General features: G+C 35.7%; 2 protein-coding genes and 1 long non-coding RNA gene across 4 annotated transcripts in view; 2 read left to right on the forward strand and 1 right to left on the reverse strand.

Annotated features, from left to right (window-relative positions):
• Window positions 1-834: 834 nt before the first annotated feature.
• LOC127416612 (short-chain dehydrogenase/reductase family 42E member 1) lies at window positions 835-20,130 on the reverse strand. Of its 2 annotated transcripts, none has more exons than XM_051656048.1 (3): window positions 19,939-20,130; window positions 4,156-4,248; window positions 835-2,411 (listed from the first exon to the last, which is right to left on the reverse strand). In XM_051656048.1, the coding sequence occupies exons 2-3, from the start codon at window positions 4,218-4,220 to the stop codon at window positions 1,313-1,315; spliced, it is 1,164 nt and encodes a 387-aa protein (XP_051512008.1). In that variant the 5' UTR covers window positions 4,221-4,248; window positions 19,939-20,130; the 3' UTR covers window positions 835-1,312. The 2 variants fall into 2 exon arrangements, with proteins under 2 accessions (XP_051512008.1, XP_051512007.1); XM_051656047.1 differs by lacking the exon at window positions 19,939-20,130 and adding an exon at window positions 4,674-4,728.
• The window catches only part of LOC127416584 (E3 ubiquitin-protein ligase NEDD4-like), a 55,641-nt gene continuing 43,321 nt past the window's right edge, over window positions 7,850-20,169 (forward strand). Inside the window, exons 1-4 of the mRNA XM_051655998.1 lie at window positions 7,850-8,127; window positions 13,853-13,926; window positions 15,315-15,393; window positions 15,490-15,528. Coding sequence (XP_051511958.1) covers window positions 8,077-8,127; window positions 13,853-13,926; window positions 15,315-15,393; window positions 15,490-15,528 — 243 coding nt within the window. The 5' untranslated portion in view covers window positions 7,850-8,076. The remainder of the gene's footprint in view (window positions 8,128-13,852; window positions 13,927-15,314; window positions 15,394-15,489; window positions 15,529-20,169) is intronic.
• LOC127416639 (uncharacterized) lies at window positions 8,148-10,000 on the forward strand. The gene is made up of 2 exons (XR_007893156.1): window positions 8,148-8,938; window positions 9,478-10,000. It is a non-coding gene; the product is annotated as an uncharacterized LOC127416639 (long non-coding RNA).

Consider the following 20,169-nt stretch of genomic DNA (forward strand, 5'->3'; position numbering starts at 1 on the left):
TTTCATTTCGTTACCATTTCAATCTTATATTCGGATTTAAATTATTTTTACATGAAGATAACTGCAATCTATGCCTCTGAAGAAAGGTATGTTTCGCAAAGCAAATAACAGCATAAAGTCAGCAAACAGCAATAAGTAACACTAACTGCATAATATATTAATGTTGCAATGCATGCTGGGATCTTGCAAATCAGCAACATGGACCCTTTTCTCAGACTGCGATGACGCATTTCCACCTCATTCAGCAGCATAAACCTAATTTTATATTTTTATTTACATTTAAAATTGTATATTTGCAAACAAATTATTTAGTGTAAATTTATAACATTATGCTTTGTATTATATTAACATGGAATTAGTTTAAAAAATGAATGACAACCGATGCAATAAGGTTTCTAACACAGCTGCTGAGAGAGTGACAAAATTGCCACATTCTCTCTTCTGAATGTCATAATCCATCGCTTTATTTAATTTTTTTCTTCATTTGGAGAGTTGTGGAAAGTAAACGTAGTGACATTTTTCTTTTGATGTTGAATCAAATGGGTAAAGCAAAAATGCCGTGATCTCCCATTCAGTTATCAAAATTTTCACTACAATCGTTTTCTTCTGCGTTCCAAAAACCTGGAAGTATGAAAAGGGTCTTTTGTTCAGAATGAAATTATTTGAAACTTTGTTAGGCTAGTTGGGATTTTATATTTAAAAATCCCTCATAAACTGGATGAAATGTAATAAAAAAAAAAGTGCATATTAATTTCTTTCCAAACATTTTTTTTTTTGTTTTTGTAATTGATGAGTTGGAGTGGATAGTAAATTAAAAAAAACTGTCAACAAGTGTCCAGCATACATGGGATCTCCTTTAATAATGTTTATAAAAAGCATCTTAAGTGTCGCAACTTCGATCAATGCTAAAATATAAGACATGTCATTTGTGATTTGTTTTAACATGTTTTTTGGGTCACTACATCATTGCCATTTATGTTACTTAATAGTTTTAATGACTTTTTGTTTCTAAAACATGGAACAAAATGAGAAAAATAAAATAAGTAGATAAGTCAAACCTTTTGGCTGGTTGTGCAATTCATATGAAACTTCATGTACTGCTCATTACAGAAATTAAAGAGAAATTAAAATACATCTGTCAAGGGTTAGCTTATTTGTGACTGCTAATTTCACCATGGAATATCCCTCAAGTTCATTGATCTGTCAATAGATCTTTTGTCATTAATAATCATTAATACAAAGTAATTAACACATCCAATCAGTATAAACCTCACATAAGGCACAGTGCTGTAATCGATGACAATTTACGCTTTTACTGCCCCACAACTGGAAGGCAGGAGAGAGCTATTGCAGCAAAGGCCACAACAAGCACAACATCTAAAATTAGTTTCTTTATTGATGACTGGGTGCGCTTTTTCCCATGACCTTTGCTTCTAAACCACTGCACAACTTCTTCCAGGTCATACTCTTCTGGCTTGTACCCAAGTTCATCTTGAGCTTTCCGCATACTGAAATAGTGTGTGACGCCAGTCTTGTAGACTTCTGTACGTGTCAACAGGGGCTGGAAGTTATAGATCTGGCCCACGACATGGTGAACCATCTCAGTCAAGAATGCAAAGAGGTATATGAGAGATATGGGTAGTCGAAGGGTAGGGAACGAGTATCCCAACCCCTCCACCAAGGGCCTGAAAAATTCAAAGTTGTTGACAGGCCTTCCATCAGAGATGAAATAGGGCTGACCAGCGGCGCAGTGCTGACGTTTTTCCGTTAACGCATCGGCAGCTAAGAGATGCGCAGACACAAGGTTATCCACATGAACAAACTCTACAAGACTATCAGGGTCCCCATAAACAAACCTAAAGATCCCATTTTCGATATAACTAACTATCCTAGGCAGGTGCCTTTGCTCCCCAGGGCCGTATATACCGGCTGGACGCAGGGCGCAAGTCCGTAGGACACCTACGCCATTCTTTAATGGCAAACCGTTTGCTTTTAACACCTGCATTTCGGCCACTGACTTAGTCCGGGAGTAGTGATCAGGGTGCATGTGTAGGGGCAAATAAGGGAGACTTTCATTGCCGTTCTTGATCACCTGACCACCAAATACTACATTGTACGTGCTGGTGTAGACCAAACGGGGGACTCCATGAGCCACACAAGCCCGGAGGATGTTTTCTGTCCCTTGTATGTTCACTTCTTTGATCAGTTTACGGTTGAGTTGCTCTCGACCGGACATCCCATAAGAGGCGATGTGGAACACACAGTGAACGCCCTGGACAGCTTTTTCCACCTGCATGTAGTCACGGATATCTGCTTGTGTGAATACGATACCCTCTGGCAACTCTTGATTCGGCGACGTTACGTCAAACAACACAACTTTTGAGCAGTTTTTGAGGAGAGCACAGGCAAGTCTGAAAGAGATATCACATGTATTATTTGTTTTAAATTCTGCACTGGCAGTCAAGCTTAAATTAAACATAGTAATTTTTTTAAAAAACATTTAATGTGACAAACTGTGAAATAAAATGTAGAAACATATTATCAAGATACAAGCACAATTTCCTAATCACTAATCAAATATAAACAAATTTGTTAAACTGACCATATTTACTCTTTTGTACAATTATATATATATATACATATACACACACACACAGGCAGCCAAAAGTTTGGAATAATGTACAGATTTAGATTTATGGAAAGAAATTGGTACTTTTATTCACCAAAGTGGCATTCAACTGATCACAATGTATAGTTAGGACATTAATAACATGAAAAATTACTATTACAATTTGAAAAAACATTTCAGAGCTTCTTAAACTTCTTCAAAGAGTTCTCATCAAATAATCCTAAAAATTGCCATAGACGTGACAGTCTTGTCGGGCACTTTTCACGCACCTTACAGTCTAGCTGATCCCACAGAAGCTCAATGGGGTTAAGATCCATAACACTCTTTTCCAATTATCTGTTGTCCAGTGTCTGTGTTTCTTTGCCCACTCTAACCTTTTCTTTTTGTTTTTCTGTTTCAAAAGTGGCTTTTTCTTTGCAATTCTTCCCATAAGGCCTGCACCCCTGAGTCTTCTCTTTCCTTTTGTACATGAAACTGGTGTTGAGCAGGTAGAATTCAATGAAGCTGTCAGCTGAGGACATGTGAGGCGTCTATTTCTCAAACTAGATACTCTGATGTACTTATCCTCTTGTTTAGTTGTACATCTGGCCTTCCACATCTCTTTCTGTCCATGTTGTCCTTTGTCATTGAAGACTGTAGTGTACACCTTTGTATGAAATCTTCAGTTTTTTGGCAATTTCAAGCATTGTGTGGCCTTCATTCCTCAAAACAATGATTGACTGACGAGTTTCTAGAGAAATCTGTTTCTTTTTTGCCATTTTTGACCTAATATTGACCTTAAGACATGCCAGTCTATTGCATACTGTGGCAACTCAAAAACAAACACAAAGACAATTTTAAGCTTCATTTAACGAACCAAATAGATTTCAACTGTGTTTGATATAATGGCAAGTGATTTTCTAGTACCAAATTAGCAATTTAGCATGATTACTCACGGATAAGGTGTTGGACTGATGGCTGCTAGAAATGGGGCCTGTCTAGATTTTTTTCAAATAGTGATGGTGCTGTTTTTTTACATCAGTAATGTCCTGACTATAGTTTGTGATCAGCTGAATGCCACTTTGGTGAATTAAAGTACCAATTTCCTTCGGAAACAGCAAAATCTGTACATTATTCCAAACTTTTGGCCACCAGTGTGTGTGTGTGTGTGTGTGTGTGTGTGTGTGTGTGTGTGTGTGTATATATATATATATATATATATATATAAAAATGTTACATGGACATTGCTACGCTCAATACATAGTTATTCGCATTGCTTCAAAGATACATAATAACAGTGTATCGTATTGGACAAAGTGGGGAAATGAATCATCATCCGACTGAAAACAACTGTAACATTTATGATTATTTAGAACGTTCATGTCAACTGAAAATGTTTCCACATTGTGAGAAATGTAATACAGTGTGATGGCGCCATCTAGCGTTTTGAAGTAAATGCATGATCACTGCTATGAGGATTATGTAGACAATAATTAGGGGGAAAAACTAGGAATCTGAAACATTTTGTTAAAGTCTTTAAATCTTACCGGAATCCAAAATAACCTCCTCCACCGGTTATGAGGAAGGTGCTGTCTTTTCCATTGACTTCCATTCTGTTAAAGTAGCAAGGAGAGAGGACTCTGCAAAATATATATATATATATTTTTTAAATCGAATATATTATTTTAACAGCAATAATAATTAAATTATGTCTTACTTTTCTGACTGTATGATTGCACTAATCCTTCAGAATTAAGTGCATAAATTAACTAAGTACAATGGGCTCTCATGTCAGTCATATGTGGAGGCGATTCGAAAGCTGTTTTCAGTTTATACATATTCTAAACGTGAATGAGCCGAACCTCGGAATCGTGCAGTACAGAATTTCTTCATTACTTTCTTAAATATTTGTGTAATTACGACACACTCTTGAGCCGTTGTGTAACATCAATGTTCATTTTTTTTTGATAAACACGAATTTCTTGTTTTAAGGAATGTAAATAAAGTCTGTTGAGATGCAATATTATATAGTCTGAATAAACAGGTAAAATATATCAATACATACCTTTACAATCGTGCTTTTGAAACGAGTGTGTTACGTGCACTTCCTAGAAACGCGTGAATAGGCGGGTTTAATAATCAATCGTTTTCATTGGATAAGAGTGAGCTATGCCTAGTTGTGATTGGCCGAGAATGAACTCTGTCCAACGTCAGACCCTTAATAGTAAATTCACTACAATCACATAAGATGATGAAAAATGGAAAAAAGTATGTTTATTGTAAAGCACTATGCCTCTATATTTGGCGTCGTGTAAAACTGTAATTTATTTATATTACTTTTTTTTCAACTTCTTCCTTTTATATTCATTGCGTTGCATAATGTTGCCTGTTATTGTATTATTTAAAGGCGCACTCAGTAATTTTTTTTCCACAATAAATTTGTTTTTACTCCTAAAGACATGAATTGTAATTTTAAAATATATGTATGAAATCATGACCTGTCACATTAAAATGAAGACTCCAGTTATATCAGTAACCTTATAAAAGCTGTTTTATTCTACATGGAGTGGGTCCGCACATGGGGGCTGCCATGTTAGAATCACATGACCAGCCGAATACTACTCGCTTAATCTCAGTAACCATCATTTATTTGACACTTTCACTCGTTAATTAAAGTAATCATGGCTGACTGTGAATTATAAATTTCTACAATGGCATCTGAAACTGAAAACTATTAATTTTAAGTGATGCTGCATCCACACCACTAGGTGTCAGTGTAAGTCCAAGATGACACAAAGACGAAAGTTACTGAGTGCACCTTTAAGAGAGAATACTTCATGTGGTTTATAATCTGATGGTGTTACGCTAAATTTCCAATTAATAAATTATTCTGTTCTATTCAATTCTTTATTGTTGAATATTATATTCTATTATTCAATGTATAGTTCTATTCTAGTCTAGTCTATAACTACTGAAGACTGTTCCATACTTCAGAAAATATGCTTTGCTGGTAGGTTTCTCAACCCTGGAAAAACAAAAGCTTATCTCTCATTTCCTCCTGATTTCATTGAATATGAATATGTTTGGTGTGAACTCAGTGTGACAGTGGAGCCACTTCATCCAAAATATAAGCTACTTTATAATTGACATTGATTAGACTAGAGAGGTTTTTTAGGGACAATATTTGTACAGTTTTGTCAATTAGTGACCATCCATCATGGTTCCCAAACATGGAGTTATTAATAGAGATGTAATTTTTTTATTTTACAATCCTGTGCAAAAGTTTAGCTACTTGTGAAAAATGTTGCATAATGAGGATGTCTTCAAAATAATGACATAAATAGTTTTCATATATCACTTAATGTCATACAAAGTCCAGTAAACATAAAAAAGCTAAATCAATATTCAGTGTGACCACCTTTGCCTTTAAAACAGACCCAATTCTCCTACATACACCTGGACACAATTTTTCTTGGTTGTTGGCAGATAGGATGTTCCAAGCTTCTTGGAGAATTCACCACAGTTCTTCTATCTATTTCGGCTATCTCAATTGCTTCTGTCTCTTCATGTAATCTCAGACTGAGCCGATGTTCAGTGGGGGGGCTTTGTGGGGGCCATGACATCTGTTGCAGGGCTCCCTGTTCTTCTGTTCTAATCTTTTCTATTTGCAAAAGTAATGTTTGGGAGTCTAACATTTATATTTCCTACTGACACACTAAAGCTAAAGATATAAATAACCATCTTAAGACAAATGCTTTTGTGAAACATCTTATGTGCCTAAATATTTTGCACAGTACCGTATATATATATATATATATATATATATATATATATATATATATATTTATGAAAGTCAAATTAAAATTCCAATATTATGTTCTCGTAATAGCATTTGGGCAAACAAGAGAACACAATAAAACTACACAGGCTACATTAAGGAAAGAGTCAACTAAATAATGAAGGTAGATTTTGACTGAAAAGTCTCATTGTCCTCCCAGGACAAGGGTATTTTTTTATGTAATTTAATTTTATACAATACATTAGCTATATTTTGTGTTGGCCAAAACAATGGTTTGGCATTTGGGTACGTTGCCTTTTACATTTTTGTTGTTTTATTAATTGTTTTGTGTTTCGTACTTGTTTTAAGCCTATTGAAATGTATCTGAAAATCCTATCTACTCTTTGTGTTCCATTGTGACAACTTACCTCATGTTGTGTGACAACATGCCCCATTGTGTTAAATGAGTTGTAGCTCCCCCCCCCCCGTGGGCAATAAGGGTGCACATGTTCAATAGTTTTTTGTTTTGTTTTTTTGTGGTCAATACTTTAAACAGATAGTTCACCCAAAAAAGAAAATTATTTCGTCATTTACTCACCCATGCCATCCCAGATGTGTGTGACTTTCTTCTGCGGAACACAAACAAAGATTTTTAGAAGAATTTTTCAACTCTATAGGTCCATTCAGTGCAAGTGAATGGTGGCCAGAACTTTTAAGATCCAAAAAGTACATGAAGGCAGCATAAAAGTAATCCACACGACTCCAGTGGTTAATCCATGTCTTCTGAAGCGATATGATAGGTGTGGGTGAGAAACAGGTCAATATTTAAGTCTATTTAGTTTATTTTAATATTTAAGTACATCATATTTTAACTATAAATTCTGCTCCCTGCCAAGTAGATAGCATGCACAAATCGGCAAAAACAAAAGAAGAATGTAAAAGAGAAAGTTGAGATTTATTAAAAAAATAAAAAAATAAAAAAAACTTAAATATTGATATATTTCTCTCCCCCACCTATCACATCGCTTCTGAAGACATGGATTAAACCACTGGATTCGTATGGATTACTTTTATGCTGCCTTTATGTACTTTTTGGACCTTAAAAGTTCTGGTCACCATTCACTTCAGCTGAATGGGCCTACAGAGCTGAGATATTCTCCTAAAAAATCTTTTCATTTTTGGGTGAACTACTATCCCTTTAAGTTCTGAGAAATATTCTCCCTTATTGCATGACGTAAAATTATTTAATTAATTTTGGAAGAAGAAGGATCCTTATACAATAAGACTTTTTGTAAATCACGTCACTCCAGTCAGGAATAAGTGTTTTAAAAGGGCAAAGAGAGAGAGAGAGAGAGAGAGAGAGAGAGAGAGAGAGAAGACGATTTGCGTCAACAAAACGTTTTCATTACAAAGCCAGGTGACCACCAGCTTGTTTACAGTGTTGTTGTCATGACTGCGTGGGATCATTAGCTATGGGGGCGTGACTGATGTCGCGGAGGCGTGGCGAAGCGGAATCGCTCTAGCTCGGCGTCGTTTCCACGATGCATTTGACAACCTAAAGCAACACCGAACGGATCACATACCGGGAACCGATTTCCGTGAACGCGTGACGGGCTCTTTGGCTGTTTGGCTGTTTACTGCGTTATTTTTCACGTTCATATTGACGCAGTTTGGCATCCTAGCACGCAACATGAACATGGCCGCGCAACTCCCGGAGGTTCGAGGACTCGAGGCTGATGAGGTATATGAAATCAGCTGTCAAATCAGTCACATCGATGCTGCTATATTTCCTTGAATGTGTGGCCTTATGAGCATGAGCATCATTTGAGTGTCAGTCTATTGGTCTTGTGTGATATGGCATCACATGGACTGCCTGTGCCATCCGGTGGGTCATGGAAAGAAAGTTAAGGTCCACTTTGTGTTATGATGTTGTGATTTTTAACCACCCGTAGTTTAGAAAAGAATGCACAGATCTGATCTATATAACCACTCTTTTACTCTCTTTGGATGTGTTTGTTTTGGTGATAAAGCGTTATAATCATCACTTTCATGCCTATAATCTGATGTCTTGTGACTCAAGTATGAAGTTAGAATTGTTTCTAATTCAGAGACAAATAGAAAGTTGGTCCACAAATAAATGTAAAAATAAAGTGAACTCGCATTAAATAAAATGAGATTTGCAAAAAAAAACAAAAACATATTTACCAATATATATTTAACTCACAAACACAACTCTGTCCAGCATTTATTTGTGGATCGCTTGCTGTGCATTTGTGGATGGCAGCAGAAATATTTCTTGAGTCAGAGCTGCAGGCAATCCACCAATATGTGGACTCCAGCCATCGTCTGCTCAAGCCAATCAGATAACGGCCACATTATTCGGACCAGTCGTAGCATGTTCTATCTTCAACCAGTCACGCTTAGTTGTTCTATCAGGGCGGGACCAGAGTCACAGCGCTCTCATGAGCATGGAATCAAGCACATATAGATAAGCTCCAAGGCCGCAAACTTTTAAAGAAACATACGCCATCAGAGGAATACTGTGACTTAAGGTTCGTATCATTTTCTCAGTTATAAACATGTGTAGTGTCTTGTTAAATGTCAACAGCTGAAATTGCCCATTTGTAGAGTGTCCTGATCTTTAGCTTTATAGCTAACCTGGCTGACTGTATGAGTCTGCTAGTTTAATTTTAACCAAGTTTCTTGACTGAAATGTGTCGTCAAAACCTTTACTCTTAATGTTACATGGCCGATCCAAACAGACACACTACTAGACACTACAAAAGATCAGTAGTACAGATAGTGCCTTCATAAAACATGAATCATATTAGATGATCAGGAAGTATATGGGCTGTGAGGTACAGGACGACAATATTAATAATAATAATAATATTAAAAGAGTTGCGAGGATACTGGAGAACTGATGCTCTCTGCTCCACATCACAAAAAGATGGAAACAGTTGTGGGACATTTGTGCTATTTGTGGTAAAGCTCCATGGCCCAATCTTGTTTGTGTAACATGTTCTTTTCTATACAGTAATGGACTTGTTTTTAATATGTAACTGTTATTTTTTTCCAATAATTTGTGCAGAATGCTCTTACCATGACTAGGAGTATCTGCCCCAGACAACAGATACAACACCATGACGTGGCAATAAGGATGTTCATGTACAACAAACCTGAGCAAAATGCCAGCACTCCAGCTGTAATGTTCAATTCCAGTGTTTGTGTGTGTAAATATGTACTCTAATTTATTGTCTTTTGTAGTTACATAGATGACAACCTGTAATTTGTAACCAAAAAAATCATTCCTTTTAGCCAACAGACTTGCTTTAAAGGAGATGTCAGGAATAATGATAGGGACTGACAGCGCCGCTTTCATTTCAGCCTCATTAGTAGCATCTACATTTTACAATGTATTATCATATTCCACAGAAGAAACTAACGTTTAAAAAAAATAAATAAATATGAGGGTGAATAAATGACAGAATTTTCATTTTTAAGTAAGTCAACCCAAAGGCAATGAAATTTTGTATTGCACTTTCATTTCACAACATGACATTGTAAGTTAAAAGAAATCTGACATAACAGAAAAATAAAACAATCTCATATTACACATTTTAAAAGGTGTCCTGTATCGGAGCTGGAACCACTGAGTTCTGGAGCAGGTGAGTCAAGTGCTCAAAGTTGATGGGCAGTACACAAGGGAAAAGTCTGAAAAAGATGGCAATATCTAATGAGTCAATTATCACTGTCAGAACATGATGCTGTGTTTTATAAAAGGACCCTGTAATAGTACCTCCTAAAACATGTACACAAAATTGCTAAAAAGCAAAATTCTATAAATATTACCTTACAACTGCTTTTATTAAATACATTAACATAATGTGAAACCAAATTATTGACATAGCAGATCTTGTATACTGTGTAATATAGGGTATTTATTTATGTTTTGTGCTCCTAAGATCATCTAATATGATTCATGTTTTATAAAGTCACTATCTGTACTACTGATCTTTTGTGTCTAGTAGTGTGTCTGTTTGGATCTGCCATGTAACATTAAGGGTACGTTTACACGACAATGATGTACTAAAACGGAAAAGTTTTTCCTTTGCGTTTTTGAGAAGTTTTGCATACAGATGACGACGTTATCAACACGATCCCCGTTCACACGGATCCGCGAAAACGACTAAAAACGCTGTATTATGCATGCCAGGCCAGTAGTTGGCGATGTCACTTTGTAAAGAAACGCTACGCGCCTGCGCACACAAGCATTCTTCCACAGAGTGGTGAATACAAACAATGAAGATGGCGAAAGCATCGAGGAATTTTGTCTGTACGGACAATGAGGTTGCTTTATTACTACAATTACTTTGCTGGAGAAGCGTCAATAAACTAAAAATCTTGAGCAGCACGAACACAGTCCTGTAGTCCACCATTGTAGCTTTTGAAGTCCTCGCGCGCATGCCTATAGACTGAAAACGTAATTCGCGTGCACATGCCATCATCGTTTTCACAAATTAGCATTTTTGTATGTTTACACGGAGACGATAACGGCATCGTTTTCAAAAACGTGCACTTTGAAGTTTTCAAAAGTTTGCGTTTTCAGGCCCCAAAACACTGTTGTCGTGTAAACGAACAGCCAAAAGGCATAAAAAGTTTTCAGTTTTTAGTTGAAAACGTTGTTGCGTAAACGGCCCCTAAGAGTAAAGGTTTTGACAACATACATGTCCATTATGTAGCTAGGAGTTTCAGTCAAGAAACTTGTCAAGCTGACCAGGTTAGCTATAAAGCTAAAGATCAGAACACTCTACAAATGGGCAATTTTCAGCTGTCGACATTTAACAAGACACTACACATGTTTATAACTGAGAGAAAATGATACGAACCTTAAGTCACAGTTCTCATCTGATGGTGTATGTTTCTTTAAAAGTTTGAGGCCTTGGGGCTTATCTGTAAGTGCTTGATTCCATGCTCATGAGAGTGCTGTGACTCTGGTAGTAAACCCTGATAGTACAACTAAGCGTGACTGGTTGAAGAAATAACGTACTACGATTGGTCCGAGTAATGTGGCCGTTATCTGATTGGCTTGAGTAGACAATGGGTGGAGTCCACCTATTTGTGGATTGCCTGCAGCTCTGGTGCAAGAAATATTTCAGAATTCACAAATGTGAGCTGCCATCCACAAATGCACAGCAAGCGATCCACAAATAAATGCTGGACAGAGTTGTGTTTGTGAGTTAAATATATATATTGGTAAATAATTATTTTATTTGCAAATCTTATTTTATTTATTTGAGAATTCACTTCATTTTCATATATTTGTAAATCTCATTTTTTTTATTTGTGGATCTCATTCAATTTATTTGTGGCCAACTTTCTATTTGTGAATCTCTTTCCATTTGTCTCTGAATTAGAAACAATTCTAACTCCATACTGAAGTGAAATATTGCGCAATATCTACCCTGTGAGGTCACATGTTTGTATGACGTCATATCTCAAAACTTTTAGGGCTGTTGGAATCATTATAACTGACACATTTAAAAAATAATCCTATGTTTGCAACCTTTCTTTTTGGGAGGAAAATCAACACCATGCCTAACTCCATCATCCAGGTGGATGCTGCACACTGGTGGTGGTTGAGGAGAGTCCCCTCTTCACTATGTAAAGCGCTTTGAGTGTAGTGTCAGAAAAGCACTATATAAATGTAACGTTCATTCATTCATTCATTCATAACTGTGCCCCTCACACATTTCTGAAATAATTCCCACCCTTTGGCACTTTCATTCTTGACATGCATTTTCTTTTGACCAGTGATGACTTGATTAATATGAATATTTGAGAAGTTGAGATGACATGTTTTTGTACTGTCTTAAAAAAATCCAGTATTTGTTTCTTGCAATTTAATTGTTTGGCTGGACAGCAAAGTGCACAAAATTTGTGCATGGTCTATTATCTGTTCAAATTGTGTGTGTGTGTGTTTTAGCAATTTCAAGGAAAAGGTAGAGATTGTCCTGGAGTGTGACTGTCCTTTATGTCATGTGAAATACAGAAACATATCAAAATGTGCATAGACAGAAATACAATTTAAATATATTGGCATTTGTTTTATATTGTCATTTTTCAAAAATGTTTTTTATTTTTATTTATTTTTTTTTTTTTACAAAAAATGTTTTTTTTTTTTTCCAAAAATGACTTCTCTTTCTTTTTTTTTCTTTTTTTTTTTTTTTTTACAAAAATGACTAAATTTACACTTTGCCCTAAAAATGTTTAAAAATAACAACAACATCTATGCAATTTATTTACCAACTACAATGGAGCCTTATGGAGTGACTCCATTTGAGTTGAATAAAAATCAGTTTGTAATTGTGTAATGTGTTGGGTATCCTTTAAAATGCTGCTAATTAACAGGAGGTAATTAAGGAATTTTTTAAGAATTTAAGTAAGATGATAAGGTCTTAGGAAGAAGGAGCTTATTAAATATTATCTCATTCTATTAATTAAACTTGTAATGTTTGTATGGAGCTACTTCCATGTTCATTTAATCAGTCCTGTAGTGGTCTACAAGCATCTACATAATAGAAGAGAGATTTTGAGCACCAATAAGCATAAAATTAGTTAAGGCTTTACTTGTTTGTGTTGAATTGTTGTTAACAATGTGTCAGATAGCATTGAAACCGCTAAACTCCATCTAAAACTCCATTAAAAAGCATTTTTCTAATAGTGTTTTAATTGTTGTGTATGCAGTTTTCATGACCTCATATTAATTCAAAGACCACATGGAATAGTTGTACTTTTAAAAATTCATTTGTCGCACCACACAACCATTTCAAATGAACAAGTGATGGCAAAAAGTTGATTTAAAGTGGTGGAAAACCATATTTTTAGTCACAGCAGGAATCTAAATGGAATAGTTCACCCCAAAATTAAAGTTCTCTCATCGTTTACTCACCCTCGTGCCATTACAGATGTGTATGACTTCTTTCTTCTGCAGAACACAAACAAAGATTTTAAATATTCTAAGATCTGTTGGTCCATTCGATGCAACTTTAATGCTCCAAAAAGCACATTAAGGCAGCACAAAAGTAACCAGTACGACTCTGGTGGTTTAATTCATGTCTTCAGAGGGAATATGACAGGTATGGGTGAGAAATAGATCAATATTTAAGTCCTTTTTTTAACAAGGTGGCGATATGCACGAAGAATGCAAATTGCCAAAATGAAGAACTCTTAGGAGAGAAGAGAGCGCTTAGTAAGGCTGGTGAAAGTGGAGATTTAGAGTTTGTGCTCTGCAGAAGAAAGTAAGTCAATCACATCTAGGATGGCATGAGGGTGAGTAAATGATGAGAGTGAACAGTTCCTTTGAAATATACGCTTTCCTATAAACAAATATAATATACACTGTAACCTAGCTACCCGTTTGTTCAAAAATATTCAACTACTACTACCCATGCTCTTTCCTTTAGGATGAATCCAGAATCTTAAGGGTGAAAGTCATTGCTGGAATTGGATTGGCCAAGAAGGACATTTTGGGTGCCAGGTCAGTTTTGCATGTGATAAGATTGAATGTTTTCACAAAGGACACTTGTCATTTTAAGTGCCTTTCCTCTGTTTGAAAAAGGGGTCATACTTTCTTTAAACACTCATAGCACCAAAAGCGTTTAGAAACGTTTAACCAAGACCATTTTAGGTAGATCAACATTTTAAGGACACTTCGCTCAGCTTTGTGGTTTGCATAGGTTTGCTTTGTGTACCAGTTCCACCAGCATCATAATCGTGTGTCTACACGGCATCAGTTTGTTATGGAAACATAGTTAGTATGCGGCTCGTGTAGCCTAACCCGCATGATTGAGGTTCCGTTTGTTCAATCTGACACTCAAACAGGCTTTTATTTGATGCTGAAAAACAAAAGGTTTTGTAGAAATAATAATTATTTCGACAGTTCCTGGAGTTACGAGAATTCAGATTCATGTGATTAATCAGTAAATCTGACTAACTGACCAAAATGTATTACTTTTCCATTTTAGCTGAATTTTCTCATAGACAAAATACAAACTCCAGTAACTAAAGTCAAAAAAAAATCTAAATTGACCCTATATACTTTCATAACACACATTCCTGGTTTATTGTGCATGATTTATCAATGCATGTTATTCCTACTGACATAAAATGGGTTGCAAATGCTACTTTGTGTTGACTTCAATGAATAGTTGGTATAATAGTTGCTAATTAGCATTTATTTGGTCTTGTCTTTCTATTTAGTGCAATAACTGCAACGTATTTTGCCAAGAAAAGATAGATGCTACAGGATTCATATGTCCTGCAGTAAACTAATAAGTAAGCTAATGAAAATCTCCTGTTGTTTTGAGAGAAATACACTCATTCAGGGGTGCTGGTCAGGGCAATACAGCAGATGGCAGTGTAAGCAGCAGGCCTGGCTGTCCTTGAGGGTACAAACAGATCTGTTGTTCTCACTTTGACCTAAATAACCCAGCTCTAAGTATGCAATCAATATATGGGCTGAGCGATAGCATCTCTCCTTGAGTGTATTACTCTGTACTTGCCTTCAGCCGTGCTTGGAAAACAGCCATATATTCAGCAAAAACCATTAGCGACTTAAATGAAATGGTTGAAGGATTGTGAATTGCTTCCACCTGAGATTGTATGCAGGTTAAGACGCAAACTGAAATGACCCCAAACCAATTAATCTGAATAGAGTTACTAGATTGGTTTGATGGTGAGTGAATATGGATCCATTCCATTCTCACATGGCTACTAATCAAGACATTCAAGTTTGAAGTCATGTCCGTGGGATTAACAGTCTAGAGAATCTGACCTCATCACTAAAATATTTAGAAGCACTTCCTTTATGACTCAAATGAGAATGATTTTTTCCATTTGTGCTTGTGTAATATTTGTTTGTTTCAGTGATCCATACACAAGAATCTCTCTCTATGACCCAGTCAACGGTGAGATCACCAGCCTGCAAACTAAAACTATCAAAAAGGTAAACAGCCTCGTAAGATACAAACTCTCTACTACAAACAAATCTGCAGAATCCAGCATTTTATCCATTTAAATTTATGAATTGTATTTTCTTTAGACGCTGGATCCAAAATGGAATGAAGAATTCTTCTTTAGGGTAAGTGAACGGGTTAATACAAAGGTCATATTTTTGTGAATCTTAAGGAAGTAGTTTCTTGTCCAAACTTTTATTAGTAGTCCACTGCAATGAGAAAAAAAAAAAATATCTCATTCTCATTACTGTAACTGTGAAAAATTAAATATCATGTATGTTCTGCACACTTAATTTATGTTATTTTAATTTTTAAAAATCACTTAATTTTCATTACTGTATAAGAGATATTTATTTTTTTTTTTTTTTACTTTTTACTAATAATTTGAATTTGGTGGGAAAATGTACTGAATTGCCATGAAAATAATGTCATAAAATCACAATGCAAAATATATATATTTTTTCTATATGCAAAATATACTTTCTGATTTTTTCTTTTGATTTTGGCCTGAAATATGACTTGACCAATATGACCAGAGATTCACCAGAAAATACATTTCGGTCACACTTTATTTTACAGTGTTCATGTTACTGTGTACTTGCATAATTAATTACTGAGTAATACTAATGAACTACATATACTTGTTATGTAATTATTATATAGAGTTCCTTGTTCTGTTATTGTTACTATTATAGTAGTTAGTAATCATAAAATGTACTATGTGTAATATGGACACTGTAAAATGACATTTCTATTGCTTTTGTAAGTTCTGTCCCATGAGAAATACACCATACATGCATGCCGTTTCTGATGACCCCTTTGCACATATCATCTTCACCTGTTAGGTGGAGTAAACATCACCTGGTTAATTGTTTAAATGGCTATTTCTCCTCACTGGATTCTCATTTATTCATCATTAGTATGTTCAATTATTGTTTGTTATACACCAGTAATTCAAACTGTGAACTGATATCAAACACAAATTCAGTTGTTGTGTTCTGTAATAATAGAAAATGCTAGACAACATGGGCTGCTCACAGTTCAGCATTGGGAGCCTGATTACAAGCTCGAGTGTTCTATAAAAAAAATGTTTTTTTTTAAATTATTTGACCATCTGGAGTTATAGCATAATTTTATGCACAGCCTGCCAAGTAAACACATTATAAATCAGAAAATAATGTGTGATAACTCGCTATTAACTCAAGTACATGCTGGACCTACTTAGCTTTTATTATATTTGTACTCATTTATTATTCATATCCTATTTGTACGAATTAATCTACATCCATTGGTATAAAGCGCAACAGTGCTTTGCCACTTTGTCAACCACCTGGGTTCTGGAAGTATTGTTCCCTTTCATAAAATCCTAAATAAAAGACTTCTAAGCCATGAACCAAACCAGCCAGCTCCGAGGTGAATCAAAACTACAAGAATTTGAAAATCAGACAAAAAGACAAAGGTACAAGAGTGTGTACTTAACATCATTCACGAGGGAACGAACTATAATCCAATAAAGCATGTGAATGATGTAATCGAATATAAAACAATGAAAATATATAAAACTATTGATTTAAGTTTGTTGATTATAATTGTAGAAACAATATGATTTACATTTATTGCGAAATATTAAACACAATTTTTAAGACAATGAAGCTGAAATTACGCGGACTGATGGCTTCAACAGAAGCATATACCATCGATGAACAACCTCTGAGCTCACGGTAGGTCTGTCTTTAAAGTTTTTTAAGTTATAGGTAAAACTCTATTTGTCTATGGAAAGAATAAATTGGATTTTTACTTCCAGAACCAGACAGTTCTGTTGCTGGACCGTAATGCATGTTTTTTTTACTTAAAGAGATAGTTTATCCAAAAATGAAATTTCGGTCATCGAAACTAGTTTGACTTTCTTTCTTCCATGGAACACAAAAGGAGATGTAAGGCAGAAAGTTAGGGGCGACACCTTCAGTCACCATTCACTTTCATTGTATGGAAAAAAGTATGCAATGAAAGTGAATGGTGACTAAGACTAACCTTTTGCCATAACATCTCCTTTTGTATTTCACTGAACTGACTAAGGAAAGAAAGTCTTACAGATTTGGAACAACATGAGAGTGGTTACGTAGCAACAGAATTTTCATTTGGGTAAATCATTCCTTTTACTCTCCTCACAATATGACATTATTTTTCAGTTTTTTTTTCTCTTTTCTTTCTTTGAGACGGTGTTCTGGTTTTGTTTAATGACATGCACCGCTGAGCAGGAAACATTTGTATATGTAACAACATATATTCTATAACATGCCCGCTGTGTGTGTTTGTCTCTGCTCCTAGCAGTGTTTACACTAACCAGAGAAATATAGTCAAACGCCACACAGAGCCTCCATTTCTATTACCTGGAAATTTCTTCAGACAAGTAACGTATCATTCAGCATGCGCCTCTCCTCTAAGATATCACGTGACCGGTCTGGATCTTAAATTTAAACTAACACAAGCCATTGCACTGGTTTTATTTTGAATTGGTTAGATAGATAGATAAAACGTTCTGCTTGGGCAGCATGTGATAAGAGATGCATTCCCACGTTGTGGGGTCAGGGTTCGGGGGTCCCGTGTCAAGAGTTGGATTAAGGGGACCGCTTGAGAAGAAGGGTGCCTCTTCCATTCCGTCTGGTTTCGCGGCGGACATGTGACGAGCTGTGACGCATTTACTGATGTGGTGTGCGTGTCTCTCTTTCATACACATTGCTCATTTTCTCAGAATGGACAGATAAATGCAGGTGCAAAACAACAGATACATCATATAACATACAGTAGAACGTTCTCCGGAAATCTCACTTGTACAATAAATGCATGACGGAATTTGTTGGTAGTACCCATTTCATGATCAAACAGTCATGAGGACTATTTATCAATTTGTTTTATGAAGCATAATGAAGGTTTTACACCACAGTAGTTCTATAAGTTTACTATAAGTTTTTCAGCAATCGATAATCTGAAAATTTCCCCGATGGTTATCGATCTATATCAGCATTTTTTCTAGATATAAATAGAGTTACTCATTGCACAATAGTCTTTGTCTCTTCATACATATTTCCCAACACAATGTTAGTAAAGTGTGAGCGGCAGGCACTGGTTTAATTTCCTCTAACATATTTTCAGTGGGACTCTCCACTATGTTAAGCAGCTGCACATCACCGACTATAAACTTAGCTATACAATTTCTTCACTTCTTGGCCTGTGGCGAAGCAATTGATCATTTTTCCAAGGGTTCAAAGCTTCCGCAATTTTAGGTTGTACCTGTTTATTGCCTTTCACTGCACATACCTGCCATTTGCCATGATATCTTTTCATTAGGGATATTGGCCAGCTCCATCAACCCATAATCCGAAATGACTTTGCGTCTTTTGCCATTTCCCCAAAAATCTCCAGTTTGTTTATGTCATAACATAACATTATGAAACAACAGCTGCACAAATGTAGGTGTGACAGAAGTGACGATAACTTAGTTTTAAGTACAGTAAATGTTCTGTCACCCCCTTGTGGTATCGCAAAGCTATTTCGCCAGACTACATTAAACGGAAGGCCAATAGACAGTTAAATGGAAAGCACACAAATTAGGCTTCTGATTTAAATGTCGGCTACTGTTAATATATTGATGCCTCAAAAACGTATAGGGAAAATAATGTGTAGATCAATAATCGATGTGTCGATATTTTATGACATTCCAAGTATGTACTGTAGCATTAAAAGAACTGATGTTTACATCCATTAAAAATCACCTTGACACTAGTTACTATCTCTTCAAAAATGGCTCAGAAAAATAAAGATCGTTCTAAGAAAAGCTCTAACAACTTTTGTTTGCATACGACACTTGCTTTGGTATTTTGTTATGTAATGCAATGAAATTCAGACATTTATGCTTGTGACTTAAGTGTCCAAATTCTTTTCGGGGGCCACTGTATGTGTAAAATGTAGTAGATGTAGGCCGATATATAATTTTTACCGATTAATCGGTACCGATAGTTGTTTTTTGGAACTATCGGTTATTGGAAAAAATATATGCCTATAGTTGCTGAAATTTCATTTGAATCTTTTTCCCCAATTTGTTTTTGTTCCCTATCAATAAACCTCATTTGTTGAAATGTATACATACAAAACTCTTCATCTGGTGAATCTATTGGCTATAAAAAGCTTCCTTTGGTAAATGCAATAGAGCATTGTAACAGAACCAAATCTCTGTCATTTCAAAATGAGAGTCCCCGGTGTATTTTGTATTTTATTCTGCTATTTTGGGGATTTTGGTTGCACAATAAACTGCTTTTGGGATTCATTTTGCAAAATATTAATTTTGCAGCCTTAATGTGTGTGCCCTTCAAAGTAAGGAAAGAATAAGATATTTTTATTATCATATAGATTGATTAAAAAAAAAAAGAAAAGAAAAAGTGGCCCGATTAATCAGTTATCAGCCTTTTCCACCACCTTAGTAATTGGTATCTGTAAAATCCACTATCGATCGAGATAAAAAATGTAGCTTGTCTTACCTTTGTTCAGCTTTCACACTGCACTGAAACTGGAAGCATCACTTGCGCACAAACTGGTCACCGCACACCGTAGTCACGACATGAATCATGGCTTTAATGATACAGATAGCGGTATAAGAAAAGTATTGGCTGAGCGCTGGCTCAAATTCCAACATAGGGACTTTAGGAGAGGACTAAATGATATGCTGTCTGGGCCGCCATCGAGCTTACAGGCACACTGCTATGAGTCAC

This window comes from Myxocyprinus asiaticus, chromosome 26 (assembly GCF_019703515.2).
Source record: "Myxocyprinus asiaticus isolate MX2 ecotype Aquarium Trade chromosome 26, UBuf_Myxa_2, whole genome shotgun sequence".
Taxonomy (NCBI): Eukaryota; Metazoa; Chordata; class Actinopteri; order Cypriniformes; family Catostomidae; genus Myxocyprinus; species Myxocyprinus asiaticus.

Excerpts from the sequence above, each read along its gene's own strand:
- LOC127416612 (XM_051656048.1), bottom strand. The coding sequence starts at position 4,220 with ATGGAAGTCAATGGAAAAGACAGCACCTTCCTCATAACCGGTGGAGGA. Across the intron at positions 2,412-4,155 it reads GGAGGTTATTTTGGATTCCG|ACTTGCCTGTGCTCTCCTCA; the intron begins GTAAGATTTAAA and ends TATCTCTTTCAG.